The sequence below is a fragment of the Diadema antillarum genome, unplaced genomic scaffold (genome assembly GCF_040938485.1).
Source record: "Diadema antillarum isolate AM-2024a unplaced genomic scaffold, OU_Dant_1.0 seq00000081_RagTag, whole genome shotgun sequence".
NCBI classification, from domain to species: Eukaryota; Metazoa; Echinodermata; class Echinoidea; order Diadematoida; family Diadematidae; genus Diadema; species Diadema antillarum.
Genome location: NW_027271174.1, coordinates 2,294,586 through 2,322,314, shown reverse-complemented (window position 1 = coordinate 2,322,314; position 27,729 = coordinate 2,294,586). Strand labels below are relative to the sequence as shown.

At 38.1% G+C, this 27,729-nt stretch overlaps 1 protein-coding gene and 1 long non-coding RNA gene across 2 annotated transcripts; both read right to left on the bottom strand.

Annotated features, from left to right (window-relative positions):
* Positions 1–6,356: 6,356 nt before the first annotated feature.
* On the bottom strand, positions 6,357–7,170 carry LOC139726190 (uncharacterized). The gene has a single exon (XM_071637260.1). It carries the CDS (start codon positions 7,098–7,100, stop codon positions 6,357–6,359), a length of 744 nt encoding a protein of 247 aa, XP_071493361.1. The 5' UTR covers positions 7,101–7,170.
* An 11,987-nt stretch (positions 7,171–19,157) lies between these two features.
* Positions 19,158–20,505, bottom strand: LOC139726189 (uncharacterized). Its single transcript, XR_011710592.1, has 3 exons — positions 20,368–20,505; positions 19,658–19,764; positions 19,158–19,240 (listed from the first exon to the last, which is right to left on the bottom strand). It is a non-coding gene; the product is annotated as an uncharacterized lncRNA (long non-coding RNA).
* Positions 20,506–27,729: the final 7,224 nt, after the last annotated feature.

Below are 27,729 nucleotides of genomic sequence, written 5' to 3'. Positions count from 1 at the left end.
CGAGCGCGTACGCGCGCGTTGAAATTTAAACATGCTCCAATCAACCTCAAAATTGTTTTGCACACGTTTCAGGTCATTTACAGCATTTCAAAAAAAATCGACGGACGCGTACGCGCGCGCGCATATACGCACGCACAGCTCATATGCAATAGAAATTTCCCGTTTTATCGCACGGATCGAATGTCTGAAATGTCAAGGAATATTTCTACCAAGTTTCAAGTCGATCCGACTCAATATGACGTCATACGGGCCAATCAAAGTTTAAATTCCGCGCGCGCGTCAATGGCGATATACAGTGCAACTATGCCAAAAAACCGCCAATTTTAAATCCGATTTTACTCGTCAGGATGGACGGTGACCCCCCATTTTCTTTACATATTTTGAAAGCTGATGAGTTGTACATGTCATTTCATGGGGTGGTAATGCTTACAAAATGATCAAAAGATATCAAATTTCTTAATAAAGTAAAAAAAGTGAATTTTCAAAATGACGTCATCAAATTTCAAGTTTATTCGAGCATATCTCACTAGTCCTTTGTCAATTTTCACCCAGATTTCAGTATATTGTAGCTTATTTAATGTTCTTACAAACACAAAATTACAAAGTTTTGATTGGATAACGGTATCACCTCGTAAAAATGGATTGAAAGTAATCTTGTCAAATTTGACCAGTTTACGTGTTATCTCTACGGGAGTGCAGTTTTTCTGGAAATGAAAATTGACATGACTATCTTTATCGAGCACTAGCTCACTTACCCTTCGGTAAATTTCTCCCAGATTTTAATATGTTGTAGCTTAGACTTTACGCTACCGTAAGTGTGCCCTTCATTTTTTCATACGCTGTCGGGATCACGTCAAAGATTTTGGTTGAAATTCAAGCTTATCTTCGATGTATTGAGATATTTCTTTCTTTATGCAACTTTCTTTGCAATAACTCAAGAAAAACGGCCTCTATCACTTCCATATTTTGCACATGTTAAGTTCATGTCACGTAAATTATTTCATAAAATAACAACTACTTGATCAGACACCATCTTGGGTATGTAAATTAGGGTCAAAGGTCATAAGTGTTTCATCCTGTATCTTAGTGAATACCTGTACTATCTTTCCCATATTTTGCACACGCAAAGACCATGTTACAAGGATCATTTCACAAAATAACTACTTTTTACTCAGATGCCATCTTGTCTGTGCAAATTGAGGTCAAAGGTCATATGTACTTCTTTTGTATCTTCGTTATGACGTGTTATCTCTATGGGAGGGAATTTTTTTAAATGTGAAAATTGACATGATTGTCTTTATCGAGCACTAGCTCACTTACCCTTCGGTGAATTTCTCCCAGATTTTAATATGTTGTAGCTGAGACTTTACGCTACCATAACTGTGCCCTTCGTTTTTTCATACGTTGTCGGCATCACGATAAAAAAAAACTTGGTCGAAATTAAAGCTTATCTTCTATGTATTGAGATATTTCTTTCTTTCTGCAACTTCCTTTGCAATAACTCAAGAAAAACACGCCCTATCACCCCACATGTTTAGTTCATGTCACGTACATTATTTAATGAGATAACAACTACTAGATCGGACATCTTGGATATGTAAATTAGGGTCAAAGGTCATAAATGTTTCATCTTGTATCTTGGTGAATACCTGTCCTTATATCTTTCCCATATTTTTCACACGTATAGACGATGTCGCGAGAATCATTTCACAAAATAACCACTATTTCATCAGATGCAATCTTGGGAGTGCAAAGGTGGGTCAAAAGTCATATGTACTTGTTGCTGTTTCTTTGTTATAGTGTATGCAGAATTTGGTACCAAACATGGCAGATATGACTCCCTTTGCTAAATGAGAATGCAAACACCACACGGCCAATGTCTCTAAACACAGATGGAACTTGTATGGTCATGCCTATTGCAATGAGGACTCGAATCATTGATTAAACAAAAATCGTATCACCTTAATTTGTCAGTGATGACAAATTACAATCTCTAGTTAAACTTAAATCGGTAAGAATAGCATGTTTCCTTTTTATTAAGTTACCATACTCCTGTAACCTTGCAACGGCGACTTACAGGTATAGGAAAATTGCAGTTACTAAATCATCCACCAAATACATGATTATAATTACATATTGTACTTTATGAACAACATGATATCATCCGACATCGTCTCTTTCGTCATACTGGCAACTATTATTGTAATCATAGATTTGGTGAAATCAGCTGAAATTTGAACATTTCTTTACTCTCTCATTTTTCTGTCCAATTCTGATGAAACGTTTACCATTTTCGTCAGATTTACCTTAATTCCATCCAAGTCCACTAGAATGTGGTGTGGGCACGAGCTTTAATACGATCCTGCTTCACCCACGTGTATAATATGATAGTCTGATAGTAGTATTGAGGCACTAGGTTTCTTGTCTGCTTGTTAGTAAATTGCTCTTAAAAAAGGAACTGTCTCTGAATAATTATTGTGACAATCAAGCGTTTTCGACAATCACTTCCATCGTCGCGAATTATGAAAGATATAATGCCAAGAAAATGTGCTCTCACGTGTGGTAAATTAGTGCTATAAGTTATCCCAGTTATGCTCGCATAATGCCAAACCATGTGTGAAGTGATGTTATCTTGTGGAAATAGTGATACCGTGGTTAAGAACACTGGTTACAAATGAAGATGTCTAAATTATGTAACTGATTGAGATGGACACTCCATCGACTCACATTATGATCGTCATTACATGGTTTGAGGAAAATGTTTTGCATCCACGTGTATTTCGTCACTTTTGATTAAAATAATATTTGTTTGTTCTATTACTCCCACTTGTACTTATAGCTTCAAATGTACAGCTTATCGTGATACGCAGAAGCATTAAAGCAGTGTATAAATCACAATCATCTAATTTTGCACGTTTCGGTTGGTTATGGTTGTTTTTGACATTATACTCCTGGGTCTCACTTCATTTCAGATGCTAGTAAAACAACTCTTGCTAGAATCGCCTATAGCAACATCCAATCAGGAAGCTGGATTCATCTCATTACCATGGCAATTGCTATCCCAGGAAGAATTGCCATCAATGCAACCTCTTATGAAATGGGGCCCTATACACTCAATTCATTTACCTATTTCCCCTCCCCTCTCCTTCTCTTACACACCCGTAAAAACACTCAAACAAACCCGTACACATACTCGTTGAACTTTTCAGACAATTGGAAAAAAAATAAAGATTGCTTCTTCCAACGTTAAGTTTTTTTCTTTTATTTTCATATAGAAACAAAAACAAAAGATAGTCCAAAATGGACATTTTATGAATAACGTTTCCTGCTCTGTTGGAACAATAACACCATAAAGAACGATCCAAAGAACTAATATACGTTCATGTGTCTTTGTTCAAACTCATGCTTATATTACGTACGTAAACACTTCCATTCGTTAGTAAAAAGACCCCGTACTGAAAGGTAGTCTTTTGCCTCCTAATATGCACAATTCTTTGAGAGCTGGTAAAATATTTCGCGACATTTGTATATTCCTGTGTCTCTTTTTAATGCATGCAATCTTTGTCATGACGTCATCACACAAAACATGGTAGAAATAATGGAAAGTTGTTTTTACTTTCCGATATTGAATCTATATCTGCCATGTCTGCAGTATTAGCTTCAGTTGGATACCAAAGTTTTTTTTTTTTTTAATTTGACGTAGGAGCCAACAATCTAAAATGTCATTCACAGCCTCGAGACTCGTGGAAAATAAACATACACACAGTAACTGTCCTGCAGATGAAGTTATCTTATTACTGAGGAGCTGAACTATTGATTCATGTTGGCCAACTGCGGGCCGGGTCGCTCATGTAATATATCGTTGCAAACGCACAACAGAGGTGGCCTGGGTGATGTTAAAAAGTCAAACTCTGTACAACTGAATAGACGAGGAGTTTTATGGCTTGATGACGTCATAAAGTGTACTACACGGAAACCTTGTTATAACGAGGTCACCCGTATCGTTGGTTTAACTTCATTATAAGCGCTATCACGTTCTACAATGTTTAGAAATTATAGACCAGCACAGTACAGCGCTGTACATAAATGGAAAATTGCGACTGCCGAATTCACCTCATTAAAGCGGTAACTCGTTGTAAGCGAGCTCGTTATAGCACGGTTTCCCTGTATGACATCATTACAGTGCACGCTCGCTATTACGAACACGGTTATAAGGAAATTCCGGTTACAACAAGGTAAAAATTCAGGCAGCAACATTATCCGCTCTATGTATTGTTATTGTTTATTTGTTCGGTTATAACGAAATTTCGATAAAATGAAAGGAAACTGCCGGTGCCGAGTACCAATCCCGACCTTCATCTACTACAAAATCCTCAGCATGGTCTCGTCACAATCCAGGCTCTTACATTAGGATTTCAGTTCGTTTCTTGAAGAAGCTTGTTTTAATACGAATTATGATTTCAAAACAATTAGATATGAGTACCTAACATATATTTATGCTTCTTCCTTTCTTTCTTTTTTTCTTTTTTTTTTTGGGGGGGGGGGCACTGTTCTCTCTAAAAAAAATCGAGTGAAAATTTTCACTCTAAAAAGAGTGAATACAAAAAAGAGTGAATTTCGAGTGAAATTGGAGTGAATTTTGAGTGAAAATGCTTATTTTCACTCATTTTGGAGTGACGTCAGGGATCACTCCAAAATCTTCGAGTGATCCCTGACGTCACTCCAAAATGAGTGAAAATGAGCATTTTCACTCAAAATTCACTCCAATTTCACTCGAAATTCACTCTTTTTTGTATTCACTCTTTTTAGAGTGAAAATTTTCACTCGATATTTTTTAGAGAGACAGTTATATGCCTAAAGCTTCCGAATATTTACTTTGTAGGCGTGTTTATGGCGACGAGGTACTCACATAACCTGTTTTAATGCAATGTACGTTTCATCATTTAGATTAATTTTGCGTCCATTTGTTGATCTTTTGTATTTAAATCGTCTCACAACATATCTGGTTGTAAGAAACGACATCTGTAAGACATAAATTTTGATTTATATATGAAATAAACGGATTTAGTGCTATCCACCTCGATTGTTTTGTTTCGGGTTTTTTTTTTCATTAACTCATCATCAGTCAAGTCCAACTAATGTCAGTTCATAACCACATGAAAATGCTTCAAAATAACTTTAAATGCGTATATGAAACGTGCGGAAGGCTTCTACAATATCACGCAAACTTACAAAAAAGAAAGGTATGCACAAATCATTCACGATGTAATATAGGCCTACACGTAGTTGTAATTAATGGTACAAAGGTCTCAATAGCTCTTCCATTTCGTTTACTTCATCGTGTTGAGTCATAGACAACAATCACGCACTTCGCGCTCTACAAATGAAAAAAAAATACAGAATATCTAGGCTACATAGTAAAGTATATCACAGAACAAACTTTAATTCTTTTGGTACATGTATCATACTGTTTTAGACAATTCTGAAAGGTTTCTTGCTACACTAATGCTATCGACTTTTCATCACGTAATATCTTTATTAAAGGTACCATTAACCCATTGAAGACAAAGTGATTTTGCTATAACACGCATTTCCCATAAACACCTGCTCGAGATATACTCAGGTCTAATCTTGAACGGATTATTTAAATCACCGCTGCATCGTCAACCATTTTGGAAAGCAAGTGCGTGATGACGTCACAAACCACATACATTACTCCAACAAGTTGCTTATCCAACTCACACTTTCTATTCCTCTTAAGCTGAAAGACGATTGCTGATGTCCTACGGCCATGACGTAATAGAGGACGCTCGTTAAAGAGCGAGGTGCCGTAGATAAACCAGAAATAGCTGGTCGATCTGTATTGGAGCAATGGAACATGATTTTGCAAAACAACAACAACAAAAAACCCACACTCGCAAAAAATGAAAAGAAAATCAAATTGTCGATATTCGCAAAAAGGCTGTAGGCTCCTATGAGAATTGAAGGCACAGGGAGTTTTATCATGTACGCTAAATCTGTCAAATTTCTAATACAATACGCTAGCAGTGATACCTTCTTTAAGTGCAGCAAGTGAAACAAGCAGCGCAATCTGTTATCACCAATGCGGGTTGATGCTTCATTAGCTATATAGACCTTCCGTATCTCGGATATTGCATTTATCAGGCTATGGAAGTGGAATGACAAACACACAACACACGAAAGCGCGTCGGAATACAATGTACAAGTTTGCGCTTATGAGTTTGACTATGTTTTGACTTCCTTACAAATCAAAACGTTGAGAGGTATCTCTTCTAATCGTATAGACCATGGAGTGTTTAAGGACATTCTGTTGTATAGAGGCTTTACTCCTCCTGTTATTGCTCTGATCGGGAGAGGGCAAAAAATGCAATCTCATTGTCAGCGATTAAAGCAGCAAAGCTGCTCTCCGACAGAGCGATACCCCAAGAGTCAAACCCCTTACGACATTGTCGGGTGGGGACCATCGAACTGGCGATGTGGCTTCCGTCCTCGCCATTATATTTATGCAACATAACCTGCGCGGCTGTCGCCTGACCCACGCTGTGGAATGAGAGGACCCAGAGGTTTCCCTGTCGATCGCAAGATGCCCGTTCGGTGCGCGCCAAATCCGTTCGCTGACACAAGCTGCCCTCAGCGTCGAAAGTGAGAACAGCGTCGTCTGCTACGATCAAGATCTGGCCGGACGCGGAGACGGTCATTTCCGACACGTCGCTTGGGATAGGACAGTCGAGATCAAGCCGAGATGAAGCACGCCCTCCCGATGGTGCGAAAACTACTACGAGGGCTTGTTCAGGGAGGAGGAGGAAAATATTGTCGTGGATGTCAACAGCGATGGCGGCTACGAAACCTTCTCCTTCGGTGTCGAATGTAACGTTCGTCTTGAGTGGCGACCCGTCCGACTCGTACATGTGCAGCGTGTTCTTCCGGGTCAAGGTCACGAAGCGTCCATCCGACAGCACGCCAACATCCCTTGCGGAAATGTTTGCCTGGATTTTGAAGCGACCCACGTTGCCGTCGAACACCTCCATGCGTCCGTTGCGGTAGCCGGTGATGAGACCGCCCTTAGAGTCGGTTGCCATGGTTTTTAGATCACCTGATATATCTACGGTCCTCGTCAAGAAGCATCTCTGTGGACGCTGAATGTGCACAGACATGGCTGCATGTGGAGGCAAGTTGTAGGTGAAAAGAGAGGAGAGTTTCACAATTCAGCAGAAAATTATGTCTTGATATTTTAGTACAAATTAGAAAGAAAACGTTCCACATACTAATTGAGAAATTATTATGAGAAAGAAATGGAAGTCGATGAAATGTGGAATACTTTGCTGGGCAAAATATGTGTATATGGGTGAGAATTTTGAACGATGTACAATTGCCAATTTTCGTACCTTATGACATTCTTTCCCTTAGAACACGCCAGGATGATCTAAGAAACCAAATTTTTTCATGTCATCTCAAAGATTGGTAAATTTCCTTTCAGGAAATATATGGTTTGGTTGACTTTTGCCTGATATTTTTCATTTCACAAGGACTTAAAGCGTAAAAATACGGTAAAAATGCTATTTTCACAATAATTTTTGTTTTTCAAACTAATGATGTGCATTTTTAATGGTACGTAGCATCTAAAATCTGACCATGTTCTGAATCTGACATATCATGAGTATGTACCACAAAATTATAAGAACTTTATGAGCACGTACAAAATTACAGAGAACAATTAAAATATCACAGTCCTAAACACACGAACGTCCGTGATGCTTTTATTTCTATCGCTGCTGCAAATTCTACTTTGTTGTCCCAACTGTAACGTATATGAAAATTTGGTGTTCCACCTAATGAACATATCCTGCAAAAATTGTACGTCTGCTGGCTGTACATGGGACGTAATATTCTTTTATGCAAAATTATACTCAGTTTTCGTCACGGACGTGCTTCCGCTATTTTCTAATAAAGATCGTAGCCCATGAAACGTTATTGGCGATATTGTTCTGAGTCGTAATCAAGTAAGATCTAGCAACACGATAATATGTTTGTTTTGAGTTTCTGTCCATCCTTTGTCAAATAGGAACCGAAATTGTATTTTTAGACGAACCTCCAAGAAAAAAAAGAACGTCCGTGATGATTAAAACGTTTTCGAGTGGGACACCATCTTGCTTTGATGGCGAAGGTGCATTTTACCTTTGGCTCTCTTGCCGAGGAGCTGCATGCCATTTTTGGAGCGGACTGAGGTTCGTCCGCAGTTTTTGGACCATGCAATTCACCAAAAACCAAGCAAATAATTGATATTTTCTCTGAAAATTCACCTCCTGATCCCCCTCTGAGCAATACGTATGTTGTAAGGATGTCAAATTTCTTATAATTTGCATTGACAATACCTTTTCAAATTTTTGAAAGAGTTAGGAAGTCTAGGTACTCTCTGTCGATTAGTTATCCGTCCTGGAACATGACCCTAGTAGTAGAACGAACGTCCGTGATAATTCCAGTGAACGTCCGTGACGTATGCAATCCCTCCGATAGGGATAACTTGTCCCGAAAGTGTCCTGTATTCTTTAAAACTTTTGGCTCCAATAGCGACAAATAAAGTTTTACAAAGTAAACAATGAGTTTAGAGCAGTAGTTTCAGAATTTTTGAGGCGTTATGTGATCATGATGAACAAACAATTGAAAATTTACTCACAATTTTACGCTTGTTTTCCCTCTAATTACACAAAAACAGCTAAACACTGAAAACAAAGTTATGGGAAAATGGAATTTTGCGTAATCTGTAATTTCTGTGCGTTTAAATTTCTTTCTAATGAGGTTCTGGAGACAATTTGTACTGTTACATTGCAGGTTCTGAAAGTTTCGCTCACGGACGTTCTGTCCGAGAAAGGAAATTTCTGACAATTACAAATATATCACTGCACATAAGATTAATGTCAGTTGAAAATATTACCAAATCACCGAGCCGCTCATACCCGAAAGTGAATAGCGTTCAGCACTCAATTTACCTGTAATAACAAACGGAAAACGTTTTTTTTTTCACGGATGTTCGTTGGTTGAATAAGTCGATGGATTACGTAGTAGGAGAAAGAGGATCAGTGCCACTTATTAGTGACAGGTGCTCTAAGTGTTTATCTTTTGAGTATGGTAGCTGCCGTCTCAAACAGAACACATCCAGTTTTGGTCTCCATAACGGACGTTCGCTGTAATTGTCATGATATTAAATGCCTTAATTCATACTTATTTTTCTCTTCATGACGATTTTTCTCTTATTCCCTCAATAGCATGAACATGCTGCGACCAAACAGAAAACAAAAACAAAACAAAACAAACCAAAACAAATCCGAAAAGTGCTACGCAATCACATTCAGGATAATGACGGAAGAAGTCTGTAATGAGCATGTGTTGAATAAGAAACGGAAAAGTTTCAAAAGGACGTGAAAGCAGTTGAATGAAAATGACTGAGAAACAGAGAAGGGATCGAGCTCCAACACACAGAGAAAAGAATTGCCAGTGCACTCCCGTTATACCAAATTCCTCTGGAGAAGTTTTTGTTTGTTTGTTTATGTTTTTTATTCATCGAAATGCAGTCACAAGCGAACAAAAATCATGCAGCATACAATTATTGTCTGATGAAAACACACAAATCCTACGCTTATCATCACATGGTGTTGTTTTATACTCATCAATGAAAAGCAATTTTCATTTGTAATTTTTTCCTAGATTTTTTTTTTCATTTTACATTTATAAGAGACAGAGAGATCGTCAGTTTGTTTGTGCTTTTGTGCTTACTTTGAAAACACATGTTAAAAAAAGTAATGATTAAGAATAGGTTTAAGGTTGCACTTTGATACGTTCGCTCTTCCAAAGATTCGTTACTCCGATGTCCAAAGGTTTGTTATTCCAAAATGAAAAAAAAATTGTAGTTAATTCAGAAGGTTTGTTATTAGAAGGTTTGTTATTAGAAATGTTCTTCGAAAAATAGATATTAAGGATCATTATTTTTAGGTCCGTTCTTCTAAAAGTGGAATGGGTTTGATATTCATTCAGGTGAAAACGGTTATTATGAGGTTTTGAAATTGGAGGATTTTAGTTGTTAACTTGTTTCTCCACATTTCGATAAGCGAACATAAGTTTTCATGTTCCAAGTAATAAGCCTTTCGGTTAACCTTCCGAGATTCCTATCATTTACCGAATAAAAAAGCTTCATAATTATACAAACTCTATCAATTTTCGTATTGACAAACTGTATGAATAACGAGCCTCCGAAATGACGCGCTACAAAAGGTTTGTTATAACAAACCATATTGTATAATATCGAAGTCACAAACATCCATCCAAGATATGGACTTATTGTGTCTTGTTATGACGAAACTTCGCAGTGTCGAACCTATTATCATTTCTGACTAATATGATAACACAATTTTTTCTCGGTAACAGTGTGCAACACAAGGAGCAAACACAGAGGGATTTCTTCCTAACCTATTCGTTTGCCCTCCCCATCTAAACTTCGTATTTCTATAACGGAGCACATTTCTGTTGTTTTTCTATATTAATTCTTTGTCATAATTTTAGCTGTGACCATGTTCGTTATATAAAAAGCAAATTTTGCATTGTACACTTTATTGAAGTTTAGGACCTGAATATCTACTTCATGATAGCGACATTCTGATAAATATATTCGTTCTCAAGGATGGACTACGTCACTGAGATTACACGTACGTTTGTACGTTCATTTACGAGAGATGGAAAAATTGTTTTCTTTGATTCCTCAGTATGAGAAGGTAAACAAGCTTATATAATTGAGAATTGGTAAAATCTATTCAGGATTTTGCAGAGGAGTTTGTTCTCGACATGAAATTGCTGTTTGTTGTGAGTAGAATGCGTTTCCAACTCAAGAGAGCTGCATTGTTCAATATCTTGTTTGTTCCGAACGTCCGTGAGCTACATGCGAACCTCCATGATGAAAACTATGCTATGTTTGTTGGGTTATAGAGACTGCCCAGATGAGATACATCTTTAAAAGGTATATTATTATTTGGGAGTGAGGATCAAAGTATAGGATAGTGAAATAAGAGGTGAAAATATTGAGTTTCTGTAAAATGCGCGTAAAGTGGAGAAAGTGTTTAGCGGAAGAGCAATATTTTCACAGAAATGACGAATTTAGTTAAATCATCAGTTGTCTACCATTACGTACAGGTTAAGAGTACCAGCTTAATATTCTGCAATCACGTACACATGTCCCTTAAGATATTTCATTAGGATTTTGAACTGAATCAGATTTTTGGAAACTATGTTAAATGGTATTCAAATGTATGTGCAGTACTATTCCTCACGGACGTTCGCTGCTCTGGACATGGTAAACTTCAGCGGTGAATAAAAACTTGTTCCTCTGGGAAAATCCTAGTATAATTGGGTTCATATTAAAGCTTGAGTTATACTCTTTCAGGTAAGATGAATGATTTGGAGAATTTCCTACTTTTTAAATTTTGCCTTGTTTTGGCTCAATTGTACATCGTTCAAAATTCTGACCCATATGCAATATATTTCTAACTAGGCTATTTGAGTTTTTACGGGGGAGTGGTTCATGACCCCGCCCCTTCAGACCTCGGCCGCCGATGGAGCGATCGCCGCAAAATTTTGCCGGAACATAGAGCCTGATGTAAATTACAAGATTAAATAGTCATACAATGGAAAAATACTGGTTTTCTATTTTTGATAAAACTAATTATGCAAATTTATGCATGAAATCACATTTTCACCTGTAACTCCATTAAAAAGACTGAAGGATTGCTAAATCTTGGTGTCAAAATTCCTCAAGACACATCATTTTTCTTGTAAAAAATAGCACAATCAAAATCAATTTCTTTTGTTTTATTGCTTTGTTAATATTTCTCATGTATTCTATTATTTTTTGCAAAAATATGTTGCAGGCCCCTTTTCAAGCTTATTTACATTAGAATTGATTAATATCCATATTGAAGAGTTGAAATAATCTGATTTATATCAATTTAACCAACAAAAAAAAAACCAAACAAACAAAAAAACCCACACATCAATTTGTATTGGATTTGCACACGATAGCACGAATTTGAGCTGTTTTCGGGTTGACATGCATAATAGATTATGCAAAACATTGCGTAACTTCAGAACGGTTAACCCGGAAGTCGCAAATTTGGTCTCAAAATATGCGGGAATTTCAATGAAAAAAAAAGTCATGAAACGACATGGCAGAATCTTTGCGCGTTGTGGAATCATGGCGCGAAATATGTCGAGTGGGTAGTCAATTTGACCCCCCTCCCAGTTAAGATAGGGTTAAGGTAAGTTTTATTGGATTCCAAAAACAAATTCACCCAAAGATGGCAGTATTGTGGTTATTTACCTTTTCTATTCCTAGTTCCCCTTGCCTGTTTAGATCTTTGGTCCTGCATTTCCCCGATGTGAAGGACCAAGGACGTTGGTACGGGTAGTTTCTCGAAGCGCAGATTCTTGATGGTATTGAGAAGCCGTCTTTCCTCCATTCTAGACGGGACCTTCCTTGCCAGTCCCTGTCTCATCCGCTCCGAATATTCCTTGAATCCAGCCACAAGCTCCTGTGGACTTGCATCCAGCAATTCTTCTGCCGAGCCAACGAGTTTGGTAACCACCGAGATCGCGTCTGCTTCCCTCGTCATGTGTTCGTCAATCAGATTATTGAAAGAGCTCCTCTTTGTTTCAATTATTTCCATTTTACCTTCCCTCGCTCCACATAACTTGCTGTGCATAGCTCGTTGATGTAAGTCATAGGCTCTCAGGACTTCAGCCACCACAGCGTCTGCCTTGTCATTCCCGGTTTTCCTCATCGTCTGCAGGTCTGTCAGGTAGGCGGTGTGAAGCTCCGTCCACTCCGTCGCCTGGCCAAGGAGACGGACGGTCTCATCCGTCCGTCTCCGGCAGACCTCCGCCACAGCTTTGATTCGACGCGGGTGCCCGCCATGATCTGAAAGAGCGCATTCTGGGCAGACGACCAGTTCACACTTTTCGCAAAAACGACTGCACTCACTCTGAGGATGTACCTCGCAGAAACACTTGCCTGCACTCACCTTTTCGTAATCTGAAAACGCTTCCAAGGCTTTGTTGACGAATAGATTCGATTTAAGGAAACCTCCACCACGGGATGGAAAGGGTACTGTTGTCTTTTCGCGACACATTGGGCAAGCTACATGGTACGTGCACGTGCGCGAATAACACATCTTGACACTATTCCATGTACGCTCTCTATGGTGCTCCAGTCCATTTATACAGTCTGTGCAGAAGGTGTGCATACAGGACAAGCTCTTCGCGTCTGTCAGCCGTCCAAGACATATCCCACAGTCCAAATGCGAGGCGATAGAGTCTTTGAGTGTGACCAAAGACATGGCACAGATCCTGTTGTTGATGTTGGTACTGATTTAAAATGATAGCAACACAAAATTAATTTCATATACGAGCTCTCAATCATCCAAAGCCATATTTGAAGCGACATACGTGACATCCTCCGACGAATTATTGATAAACACGTTAACGTACGGCGCATGTATAGGTGCTTGCTCAGCAGACTTCAATACAAATGAAGCTGAAAACGACATAACTTCGACGGGGGTATATTAAAAGACTTGACGTCTTGGGGTCACATACGCTCTAGCCGTGATATCCAGGCGTTTTATGATTTCTCACAGTAATTTCCAATTGTCCCATGCCCAGCCTCTCCTCATCAGTCTATCTATAGATTTTTGAAGTCGCTTTTGTCTTTGGAGATTTGACGCAGACAAAATACACACGTGAAAAGAAAGAAGACACGAAAGAGAGGGGATGGTTTCTGTATCGCGTAAATAATCCTATGAGCGCCCGCTATCAGGCTATAGGGCAAAGTAGCGTAAATATTCATAAATGAATGATACACGCCAAAAAATCAAAATAACAACAACAACAACTGACAGTGGGCACTCATAGGATTATTTACGCGACACGCCAGGAATGTTTGCACGTTTCTGAACCATACGACCCCCCTCCAAACAAGAAGAGAAGAAGAACAAGGTCAAACAATAGTCACTGATAGTGAGCTGAGATGAACATTTCTTGTACAGCCAAGATATCTCAACCAGGAAAAAAAAAGAGCATAAAATTACGTGGACTGAAAAGACATATAGTAGGACCCCAAGTAACTATCTACTGAAAAACGACTAAAACAAGGCTAAGACCTTTGGTGAAAGAAACAAAGTGGGGAATCCCCAAATTGGCAGCCCAGCATGTAATAGAGCGCGACCTCGTTTACGAATATAGTTTTATCGGTGGAATGCATTTTATGAATTGACTGATACGGTTTTGTAAAATAATTTTTGTTTTCTTTATAACAGCCAAGATGCAAACTAATTAGGACACCAGTGAAATTGCGTCAGGATTCATTTAAAGTCTGAATGTGTGTGTGTAGTAGGCCAGCCAAGACGATTTTTTTTACTTTGGACGGCAAAATTTGTTAATGCTAAGTTTTCCAGCTGAAAGTCTTGCAAAAATACTCAAGTTTAGCGTACGGCCGGATGTCAAGCGCGTTTTTGCCGAAAAATGTCTTTTTTAGCACAAAATTTGAAAGAATGTAAAAAATCACGATTTTATTTTTTTACCGAAATAAGTAATGGTTGATAAGTACCTTTCAAACTAGAAATGTGTTATCTTCCATTTCAAGTTTAGAACCTGACTAATATGCATTTGAATGTAGAATTTTTACACGCACATATATGGCGCAATGAAACATAAAAACTTGATTTACTCAAAATTGTACTTTGTAAAATCTACCAATATTTCAAAGTTTTTTTAAACTACCTAAATCAATCTATTCAAAAGTTTTTATTATTCCGAAATATAATATATATTCTGATATCTTATGCAGCAAAGAAATTACAAGATAAGGCGAAAGATAACTCGTTTTATGTTATCCTAAATGGGACGATGTATTTTTACCGGACGCGCATTTTGAATGAAAAATCGAATGTATAGCGTAAGCCCATATATATTGTACATGGTATAGTGCGTGTAGGTATTTATCTTACATAATTGGCGAAGTCAATGGACAGGTTGGATAGCTGACTGCAAAACCCTTTGTGGCACCTTGATATGACTGAAATGTGCTTCTTCCCCACCCCCCCCCCCCCCACCCAAAAAAAAAAATAAATAAATAAAATCAGTAGTGTTGTTACCATGGCAACTGATCATCATTAGGTCACTCCCTGAAAATTTCAAATATTCATAATTGTAAAACGTACGAAAGTGTTGAAACATTTTGTGTGTGTGTGAAAAATGTGTCAATCTAACTAATCTATGTTTAACAATGAAACCTAAGAGTTATATAAAATTGTTTACTATGTTCGGAAATGGTTGTCATGGAAACCGTGATAACAAATCACATGTTACTGGGAAAAATTACGATACCAAATCTCCCATCCTGCATACTCACCCCTTCCCCCGAGAATGCTTTGGAATTCGTAATGCTATATAGTTTGCATTCTCAGGCCCTGAAACGGAGCCCTGCAAGGGATAGGCACGAAATCACTTTTACTTTTGTAATGTTCTAAGGCGAGGTGTTTGCATTTTATTTTGATTTATTCTCCCGCAGAAGACTTATACTAAATGTTTCTTTTATGATGGTTGATTGTTGACATGAACGTTGTTTGGAACGCACACTTAGTCGGCGACATAAAAAATAAATGTTATTATGTATCCCGGATTTGTGTGAAAAAGTAAGGCAAATATCACCCTCAAAAGAGAAAATAAGAAGCGAAAAGGAAGTAGAAGTGAAATGCGTACAATGCAATAACAGCTTTATTTCCCCTTCCCATCATTAAGTCGGTTATATCATCGAGTCTATATTGCAGATTATATTAATCCTTGGCCAAGTTCTATGTCCTTGGAGCAGACATGTAACAACTTGTTTGTTTGCAATTCGATTTTTTTTTCTATATTTTCACAAATTTGTGAAAAAAAAAATCATTTCAGTTATCACCAACACTCTAAATTCCCAGTCAACCAACAAAACGTACTACACAATGTGCACACGCCCGCAACCACCGTCTCAAACAGCGTTCACGAATGAAATACAGTAAACAGTAAACGAGGCAATTTCTCTTTTTTAAAGCAATGATTTGCCATTAGCGTACATTTACTAGAATAGCAGCACTTGACATCTATGTTGCTGGTTACCAAAATGCTGATTAGAATACCATACACAGTAAGAACATGCTTGAATCCTGCAAAATATATATAATTATTTCTCTTCAACAGTATTTCGTTTTGAAAGGTAAAGAACCTCAGTCTCCATTTGTGGACATCTAAAAACAAACAAAAAAATCCATCTGAAAGCAATCTTCTTAAATGATTAAAAGCTTTAGAAAAGAATGAGTCCTCAGTGAAAATGTCTTTCATGAACAAATCTCTGTGATATACATCAAAAGAGTTTGAAAAACAATACAAATTGCGCTGACTACATTAACTGCATTGACAGCCTCAATTTTTTTTTTAATGTGACATATACTATAATGTGTCCAGCATCACAAACGTTACACCAGTTAGAAAAACAAAATGTTCTCTTTAAGCAATATTTCAATATCTCTATCTTTTTAAAAATTTGTGGTTACATATCCTAGCTAATTATGACTGTACGCAGTTGCATTGAACTTTCGTCAATGTACAACTAAATTAGAATGGTGACTGCCAAATTTTTAAAAATCTACTTTTAGTCTGATATTATTTTTGTGTTCTGCAGACCAGTGTGATAAGGTATCTGTACTGAATACTCGTCTCTCAATGAAGAAAAAAAAATCACCTCTCCAAAATGCATGGTACCTCTAATGCTTTCCCTCATTCCAAGTACCAGAATACATTGCTGGGGCCCTGAATAGCTAGCATATATTACAGTATTACCAACATCATGACAATTATGGCACATGTGAAAGAAAACCTGGCAAAACATACATCTTGACCAGTACATTTTCTTTTCACTACTTCTTGTACTTGGCGTTTGGATTGAAACATTTTACTTATGTTCGTTCCTTTGAGCTACATACTATTCTTTTATATCTTAAACTAGAAAAGAAAAAACATGCTCTATGCTATTTCCCTTCAGATTCACCAACTGTTACTTTGTGAAATTTTCTCTTTTTAAGCACTTCAACGTGCAGTTTTTTTTTTCTGACTAACATGTCACATATTTTCCTCCATCTGATGAAGAAAGGCAAAGTTCACTTCCCTTTTGCTGCCCCCCCCCCATAAAAACAAAAACAAAAGACATTCCAATCTGACAGGATTAAAATGTTGGCGTTTGGGCTTCAAAGGAAATAACAGGATCAATTTCCATGAACTACTAGTATGCGACTTGTAACTGTGAGTCTCAAAGGCATGGTATAGTTTTGGTTGAGATGGAGATTCAGACTTTAACTTTTTGCAAGCAAATAAAAACAACTTATGAAATATGAAAGAGCATCAAATTCTTAGAGTAATTTGAAGTTTGTTTGATTAAAGTTCTTGGTTTTGAAACGGCCGAGAAATTTTTTTAAAAAGTGACACAGAATGATAATAATTAGAAGTGGGTGCCACCTTTATTAGGACCCCTTTGTTTTTGTACATCTCAGCCTTTTCAAAACCAATTTTTAACAAATAAATTTGGAATTCCTCTTGGTATTGTTTACTCTTTAATATTTCGTAACAGGGTTCTCATTATTTTACAAAATCTCCATATCAGCCCCCATCTCAACCAAAAGTAGGCCATCCCTCATCCCTTTAATGCTGCCATCAAAATTGGAAGTAGATCTACATCAAATCATATTGTAAATGCTCTTTGCCAAGTAGTGTTGTGCACATTTTGATATCAGGTCTTGTTTTACTTCATCACTAAGGGAAAAAAAAAGAAAAAAAAATAGAAAAGAAGCATTTAATCTGGATTAGTAGAAATGTCTAATATATACACATGTCTTTTATATATTCAACTTCTATAATAGTTCTGAAAGCACATTGTGATTATATTTGAGAAGTTTACATGGATGCATTCCACATGTAAGTTCAGGTTCTGATGACATCCTTCATACGGAATCTGGATGCGGACCGGATAGCCTGGCAGGGTTGTTTCTGGAGAGAGACAGAGAGAGAGAGAGAGAGAGAGAGAGAGAGAAAGAATGGTGTATCTGTCTTTACTTGATGAGGAAAGTGACATGGGCATTTTAATCTTTGGTGAAGACACAGTGACATATAGGCTAATAAAGACATACGGTTACTTGATTTCCTCTATATGTAGTGTTTCCTTGAAAATGTAAAGTATATTATTTTATACAGTAGATCCTAATTGTAGCAATTTAACCGTGAGTACACGATGAAATATAAAATGTAGGAAACTTTCATGATCCAAATATCCAATTCTTTCCATTAAGCTTTTTATTCCATTCAGAAGAATTTCAAGGTAGTGCTTGCCTGATACTGCAACTGGATACATTCATCACTTTCGTGCATATAATGTCCCTGTGACCTTTCACATCAATACCCTCATAACTAATCAAAGTCAAATTGCTTAGAGGTTATGGTAACTTTACCATCCGAAGGTAAATATAATGTCATGGTAGCAATGCTCTACAGTCAATAAAAATCAGGGTTTCCCTGTAATTTACAATCAGCAGCAAAATCACAACAATAACTAAAATGCTACTTGTACAAGGCTCAGCAGGTAATCATCTCTTCTGTATAAAACCAAAGTTGAAGATGATCTGCTGAGTAAATTTAAGTTATTGCAAGATGAGAATAGGACAGATGTGCGTGTGAATGATGACTGCAACAACATAAAAACTCCTGCAACCATCTTTGACAGAGGCTAAAAAAAAAAATAATAATCAGCGTTAATTCATGTAAATCTTCGTTGTTGGAGTGATTGACTACATGCATATGCAGTACTGCATTCATTTAGCAAAACATGCGTTAATTTTCTGCCCAATGAACGATCGACAGTCAAAAATTTGGTCAAGATGTCAAAGGCTTGACAAAATATTCCAACATATTTGGGGTTTACATTTTACATGTACATGTATTATTGCTTACCTCCCACATTTCCTTTCGAAATAGAGTGCAGGATGCACAGATTAGAGGTTGGTAGTCAGGACATCTCTCTCTCTTTCTTTTTTTTCTCTCTCTCTCTTGTCCGTAGTTGGCTGTGGTTTGCAGGGTCCATTTTGTCCACTTTGTGCTAATTCTGGTCGAAAATACAATTAACAAAAACTTAAATAAGTTATCATTTTTATGAGTGAAACAGGATAATCATACTGCAACATAAACAAACACATTCATCATGAATTAGAATTAATCATCACGATCTCATGAATCCCTTAGTATGAGATTTTGGATCTTCAGGTCACTGTCAACATTAATTTGTCTTACATGTAATACATTAATCATGTCATTGTTATTATCATCTTTGATGCTCTAAAGCCATATCTTACTGAAAATGAATTATGTAGGATGGAAGTCATCTTGACACCTGTAATTCCTGTACACAAATATTTGATTGTATCATGCTCTCATTTGTATGTGGATTAGGATATGATTTCCTTGCATAAATCGATTTGTATTCATGAGATGATATTCCTAATTTCAAATCGATGACACTTACTTCTGAGCTGGAAAGGGCATTCACATCGCAGTCAAGACATCTTTCTATCTCCCCCTCACTCTAGTGGATGTGATCTCAAACTCAGCATGTCCATTTGTTGGTGACACCTTGATAAAAATAAAGAACAATACATCACAGCATATCACCCTTACGTCATACTTAACGCAACATAATAACAATGGAAAGTTAATTGATCTGTGACTACAGACGTATTTTCATTTGTGCACACATTAAACACTTGTGCCAATTGACATGGTTGAGAAATATTTCATTACATATAATATCTTACTTGATTACATTTATGTTTGATTTTTATATGATCTCATCTTCAGTAGATAGAATACCGTTCTTTCATATGATCCTCTACAATAGAACATGCAATGAATTTACAAGAAAACAAGAATACACATCCGATCATAGATTTGCTCCCCTTATTATATAAATGGAGATACACGTGTATAAGATTATTCTCCTCTCTTTGTTTGCAAAGTATTTGTACACTGCATTGTAATGCAACTGTCAAAGCGAAAACATGCTTGTTACAATTTATTCAAATGGAATAGGAATATTTGATACTCAATGTATTTAGATTTGGCATTATTTTCAACTGGGCACTGAAGTGATACATTTGATAATCAAACACTTAGTAAGTTAGTATTTAAAAGATATTTCAAATTAGACCGCTATTTAAGACATTTACCGTTTCTTACCTTCTGGTTGTTCTGCAATTTGTTGCAGGTAGAAAGAGCTCAGTCTTTACAATTAGATTTTGGCAAGTCAGAATAGGCATATGTCTCTCTCTTTGGTGAAGTTTGAAGACAAGACTCAGTCTGTCCACTTGTTGGTACGTCTAGCTGAAAACAGAAATCAACATGACTCAAATAATTTTTTTTTCATCTTTAAAGCAGAGCATTATAAGCTAATAGTGAACAAAAAATAAAATCAATTTGAAATTTAATTGTTTTGAAAAGGCATCTTGACATTGACATAATTTTCTTTGTTTCCCATGCAAATCAATTATAACTAAAAATATATCTCTTTCATTAAGATGATATTTTTTTTTTTAGCTTTTTAAAAAGTTAAAAAAGAAGAAGATATTTAGGTTTCAGTGAGTCGGTATAAATGATCCATTAAAAATGTAATATTTACATTTTTTCAAATGAACCTTTATTCTTTGAGACATTAACATAAGAACTTGGTACTTATGAGTAAAGACATTTCTAAATAGTTTCTCTTTGACTAGATCTATTTGTAAACTAGAAGAGTACATGTAAATGATTCACAGATTAGGAGAGGTTGGCAGTCAGGACTGAACACTTTCTCTCTCTCTCTCTCTCTCTCTCTTTCAGGCATATTCGAATGGCAAGATCACTTGGTTGTAGACTCGCTTTTATATAAAACACCTAGGCCTAAATCCTAGACTCTTTTTCTGAACCCACAGGTCTACAAATACCAGAAAGAGTGGAATCAACCTTAGACCTCTGCTCTAGAGACTAATATTAGCCTAGATAATTCACGTTAGAGCTAATGTTAGGATCTTCTAATGTTAGATCTAACATGAACTTTTTGATCAAAGTTAGCCTACATATATAGTATAATTATTATGCATTGATTTTAGAACCTCTAGATGCCTAAACTTAGGTCTAGCTAGGCCTAGTAAGCTGGGTCTTTACAACAAAACTGCCTAGATATGAGTAGTAGATTACTAGAAACCTCTAACGTTAGGTAGAATCAGTGGCCCAGATCTTGACTAAGGTTAGACCTAGATCCTAATTCCAGACGCCAGCTATTTATGCTTCAGACCCCGGCCCTAGATTTTATATTGTAGGTCTAGTATATTACTATTAGACTCTAAACGTTGGTAGATCTACATCTACATCTTCTGTATAGTCTACAGCCCCTTGCCCTAGACCTGGCTCTAGCCCTGTGTTCTAACCAGCGCAGTAACGTTAGTAGTAGTGGACCTGTACTGTCCACGTTATACAACTGCTAATGTGCAAACGTTAGGTGTTAAGTTCATTGTGATTTTACTACTAGTGCCATAGGGCCTAGCCCGATTGAATTGTTTTGGCATAATAACAGGCGTAGCCGTACATTCTAGCACTAACACTAACATTCGTCGTTAGAGTAACACTACCCCTACTAAGTACTAGCTAGAATGTCTAACACTAACGTTAGTATTAACAGTTAGAGAGAGTGTATTACCGTTAGATAGATTAGACCTAACAGTAGACGAGGATTCAGTCCAACTGCATGTGATGAGGCCATAAATTACAAACCTAGATCGAACTAACAAGACACCTAAATCTAGACGTAGACCTAATGTTTGTTAGGCCTCTTTTCGCACCGTGTCAAGACGTGCTTTACGGAATAATCGCTGTTCCACTAACAAACACCGCCGGCACGGTCGGGTGGCGGCCCGGGGGTTGGTAGGCATGCCCGCGCCCACGGGATCGGTGCGAAATACAGTAATTAAAGACATCGGCCTAACGTAGTACTAGCGCTTGAACCTTGATATTAACCAAGTCTCAGATCAAAGTTGTATATCTAACTAATAGATCAAAACAGATTTTTAAGTTCCGTTATAAGGAACTATGTATTTATTTACTAAGTTACTTACATTCGAAGGAAATAGTCCCTTTTCCATGCAGTCACCACGTTTCCAACTCAACGACCGAAACATGCAGCTCTCGCGCGAGAGATTTTACCTGTATGTAGCTAGATCGTAGGGGTAGTGCGTGGTAGACGTACGCACACGTATTAAGTATTCGCGCGCACACAAGCTGCGCGGGGCTACTGGAAAATGCTCGGAAAATGCATTTTCTGAGTTCCTGCAAGTTCAGAGTTTTGATTAAAAGTAAAGATTTCTTCAAGAAAACTAGAAATAATATTGACACATTCAATTAAAGAAGCACTTGTAGTTTTATAAAACATTAAAGTACTTTTGGAAGATCATCTAATTAGCTTGGAAAAGCAAACTTTGCAGAACGTTAAGTAATCTGTGAATATTATTTCGAGAAAACAACACCCAAACATTTGAGAGCCCCATATATGGCTGTACAAAATGACTTTTTAAAATGCTAAGGAAACACATTTAAATAGCAATTTCATTAAAAGGGACAATTGAAACTCATGATCTTTCAAATATCAATTGAATGCAAGCAAAAAATAAAAATCGTGATTTTTGACATGCTTCAGAATTTTGTGCTAAAAATGACATTTTTCGGCAAAAACGCGCGTGACATCCGGCCGTACGCTATTCCTTAGTATTTTTGCAAGACTTTCAGTATGAGAACGGAGCATTAACAAAAAATGCCGTCGAATCCTTATCTAGAGCCTTTTTTGAGGTTTGGCTGGTCTACTAGTGTGTGTGCTTAAGGCCCACATGTAGTAATAATTAATGGTATAACGGTTTAAATAGCTCTTTCATTTCCGTTTACTTCATCGTGTTGAGTCACAGACAACAATCAGGCATTTCGTGCTCTACAAAAAAAAAATAATAAAGAACATCTAGGCTTCGTAGTATAATCATAGAACAGACTTTAACTCTTTTGGTAAACGTATCGTACTGTTTTATACAACGTTGCAAGGCTTATTGCTATAGGCCTTCAACTGCTATCGACTGTTTATCATGTAACATTCTTATTAAAGGTACCATTAATCATTGAGGACGAAGTGATTTTGCTATATCACGCAATTCCCATAGGCCCGGGTATAGTCGGGTATAATCGCTGCATTGTCAGCTAGGATAGCATGCATGATGACGTCACAAACAACAAACATTGCTCCAACAAGTTGCTTATCAAACTTACACTTTCCTATTCCCCTTAAGTTGAAAGACAATTGCTGCTGTCCTACGGCCATGACTTAATTAGGCACACTCGTTAAAGAGCAAGGTGCCATAGATAAACCAATAAAGACTGGTCGATCTGTATTGGATCAATAGAATATGATTTTGGAAAAAAAAAAAACACTCGCAAAAATGAAAAAAAAATCAAGTCACCGATATTCACAAAAAGACTGTAGGCCCCTACGAGAATTGAAGGCACAGAGAGTTTTTCATGTACGCTAATCGGTCAAATTTCTAATAGAATACACATTGATACCTTCTTTAAGTGTAGCAAGTGAAACAAGCAGCGCCATATCTGTTATCACCAATGCGGATTGATGCATGGGTATAGACCTTCGGTATCTTGGATATATCAGGAGATGGAAGTGGAATGGCAAACACTCGACACACGAAAGCAGAATACAAGTTTGCGCTTATTGCGCTGGTTTTGACTAATCTCTGCAAGTCAAAACGTTACGGTAGACAAGGCTCTTGTCCTTTTTTGGTGTCCTTATCCTTTTATGTCGCCCTCTTTTGTTCACTATCCGCATATGCCCACGAAAAAAAAAGTACACTGTATCTTCTGAAGCTGCCCTTTCTGTTAGAAGTCTTTATTGCTGATTGGGGCGGGGTGGAAACTTATACTGCTCGGGCAGCGGGCTATTATAGTCAAAACGTCGAGAGGCATCTCTTCTAAGCGTATGGACCATGGAATGTATGAAGACATTCTAAGGTGGTTACTCCTCTGGCTATTGGTCTGACCTAGAAAGGGCAAAAAATGCAACCTCATTATCAGCGATTAAAGCAGAAAAGCTGCTCTCCGACAGAGCGATACCCCAAGAGTCAAACCCCTTACGACATTGTCGGGTGGGGACCATCGAACTGCCGATGTGGCTTCCCTCCTCGCCATTATATTTATCCAACATAACCTGCGCGGCTGTCGCCTGATCCACGCTGTGGAATGAGAGGACCCAGAGGTTTCCCTGTCGATCGCAAGATGCCCGTTCGGTGTGCGCCAAACTCGTTCGCTGACACAAGCTGGCCTCAGCGTCGAAAGTGAGAACAGCGTCGTCTGCTACGATCAAGATCTGGCCGGACGCGGAGACGGTCATTTCCGACACGCCGCTTGGGATAGGGTAGTCGAGGTCAAGCCGACATGAAGCACGTCCTCCCGATGGTGCAAAGACTACTACGAGAGCTTGCTCTGGGAGGAGGAGAAAAATATTGTCGTAGCTGTCGACAGCGATGGCGTCTACGAAATCTTCTCCTTCGATGTCGAATGTAACGTTCGTCTTGAGTGGCGACCCGTCCGACTCGTACATGTGCAGCGTGTTCTTCCGAGTCTTGTTGAAAGGTCACGAAGCGTCCATCCGACAGCACGCCAACATCCCTTGCGGAAATGTTTGCCTGGATTTTGAAGCGACCCCCGTTGCCGTCGAACACCTCCATGCGTCCGTTGCGGTAGCCGGTGATGAGACCGCCCTTAGAGTCGGTTGCCATGGTTTTTAGATCACCTGATATCTCTACGGTCCTCGTCAAGAAGCATCTCTGTGGACGCTGAATGTGCACAGACATGGCTGCATGTGGAGGCATGTTGTAGGTGAAAAGAGAGGAGAGTTTCACAATTCAGCAGAAAATTATGTCTTGATATTTTAGTACAAATTAGAAAGAAAACGTTCCACATTCTAGTTGAGAAATTATAATGAGAAAGAAATGGAAATCGATGAAATGTGGAATACTTTGCTGGGCAAAATATGTGTATATCCAATATATTTCTATTTGAGACTGGATAAGTTTTTACAGGGGAGGGGGTCATGACCCCGCCCCTTCAGACCTCGGCTGCCGATGGCGCGATTCCCGCAAAATTTTGCCGGAACATAGAGCCTGATGTCAATTACAAGATTAAATAGTCATACAATGGAAAAATACTGGTTTTCTATTTTTTATGAAACTAATTATGCAAATTTATGCATGAAATCACATTTTCACCTGTAACTCCATTAAAAAGACTGAAGGATTGGTAAATCTTGGTGTCAACATTCCTCAAGACACATCACTTTTCTTGTAATAAATAGCACAATCAAAATCAATTTCTTTTGTTTTATTGCTTTGTTAATTTCTTATGTATTCTATTGATTTTTTGCAAAAATACGTAGCAGGCCCTTTTTCAAGCTTATTTACATGAGAATTGATTAATGTCCACATTGAAAAGTTGAAATAATCTGATTTATATCAATTTAACAAAAACAAAAACACCACACATCAATTTGCATAAATTGATTTGCACACGATATCATGAATTTGAGCTGTTTTCGGGTTGACATGCATAATATATTTTGCAAGACATTACGTAACTTCAGAACGGTTAACCCGGAAGTCGCAAATTTGGTCTCAAAATATACGGGAATTTCAATGAAAAAAAAAGTCATGAAACGACGTGGCAGAATCTTTGCGTGCTGTGGAATCATGGTGCATGGGCAGTCAATTTGACCCCCCCCCCCCCGTTCCCAGTTAAGATGGGGTTGAGGTAAGTTTTATTGGACTCCAAAAACAAATACACCCAAAGATGACAATTCTTTGTGCTTATTTACCTTTTGTTTTCCTAGTTCCTCTCGCCAGTTCAGATCTTTGGTCCCGTACTTCCCCTATGCGAAGGACCAAGGACGTTGGTACACGTTGTTTCTCAAAGCGTAGATTCTTGATGGTATTGAGAAGCCGCCTTTCCTCCATTCTAGATGGGACCTTCCTTACCAGTCCCTGTCTCATCCGCTCCGAATATTCCTTGAATCCAGTCACAAGCTCCTGCGGACTTGCATCCAGCAATTCTTCTGCCGAGCCAACGAGTTTGGTAACCACAGAGATCGCATCTGCTTCCCTCGTCATGTGTTCGTCAATCAGATTATTGAAAGAGCTCCGCTTTGTTTCAATTATTTCCATATTACCTTCTCTCGCTCCACATACCTTGCTGTGCATAGCTCGTTGATGCAAGTTATAGGCTCTCAGGACTTCAGCCACCACAGCGTCTGCCTTGTCATTCCCGGTTTTCCTCATCGTCTGCAGGTCTGTCAGGTAGGCGGTGTGAAGCTCCGTCCACTCCGTCGCCTGGCCAAGGAGACCTACGGTCTCATCCGTCCGTCTCCGGCAGACTTCCGCCAGAGTTTTGATTCGACGCGGGTGTCCGCCATGATCTGAGAGAGCGCATTCTGGGCAGACGACCAGATCACACTTTTCACAAAAACGACTGCACTCAATCTGAGGATGTGCCTCGCAGAAACACTTGCCTGCACTCAACCTTTCGTAATGTGAAAGCGCTTCCAAGGCTTTGTTGACGAATAGATTCGATTTAAGGAGATGTCCAACCAGAGAGGTGGAAGAGATCTTCCACCTCCCTGGTCCACCACAGACTGAAAGGAGGACAGATGTCTTTTCGCGGCACAATGGGCAAACTAGATTGTACTTCTTCGTGTAAGACTTCGCGGGCCTCGTATATATACGTTCAGTATCGTGTTTTAGTCTATTTATACACTGGCAGCAAAAGGTGTGCATACAGGACAGGCTTTTTGCATCTTTCATCCGTCCAAGACATATCCCACAATCCAAATGCGAGGCGATTGAGTCTTTGAGCGTGACCAAAGACATGATTCCGGATTAGAATTCGGGTAACGACGTGAAAAAAAAAATCGAATAATTATTTCTCATCTAACTCATAATCATCCAACTCCCTACAAGGTTGTTGCTATCAATGCGTGTGACAGACAGTTGACAAAACACGGGGAGAGGGGCATATTATCCCGGAGTGCCAAGCTCGATGTTCATAGAAGCAATGCGAATGAAGTTATATTGGCCAACTCTCGTTGGTGATCCAGCTATATATAGCTACATGAATGCAGAGAATGAGAAGTGTGTTTGTAATTATTAACATTTTTTCCCAAACCTATTGCAAGCGACTAAAACAAGGCTAGGACCTATAGTGGTGAAACGAAGAAAGTTGGGTATTCCCATTTCGGCAGCCCGGCGTGTGCATAACACAAGATTAAACTATTTATTATCCATACTCTTATTGTGGGATCTGTATTTTTATCTGAATGAAACTGATGGGAAATTCTTAATCATTTGAGTTTTAGTTTTATATCTAAAAAAAAAAAAGACCCAAGAGGCCGCCGAGAGGCAAGCAATGATACAAATTACTCTGGGGTATTTAGTTCCCTTTAAAGCAATATTTATGTTAATGTATCTACAGGGA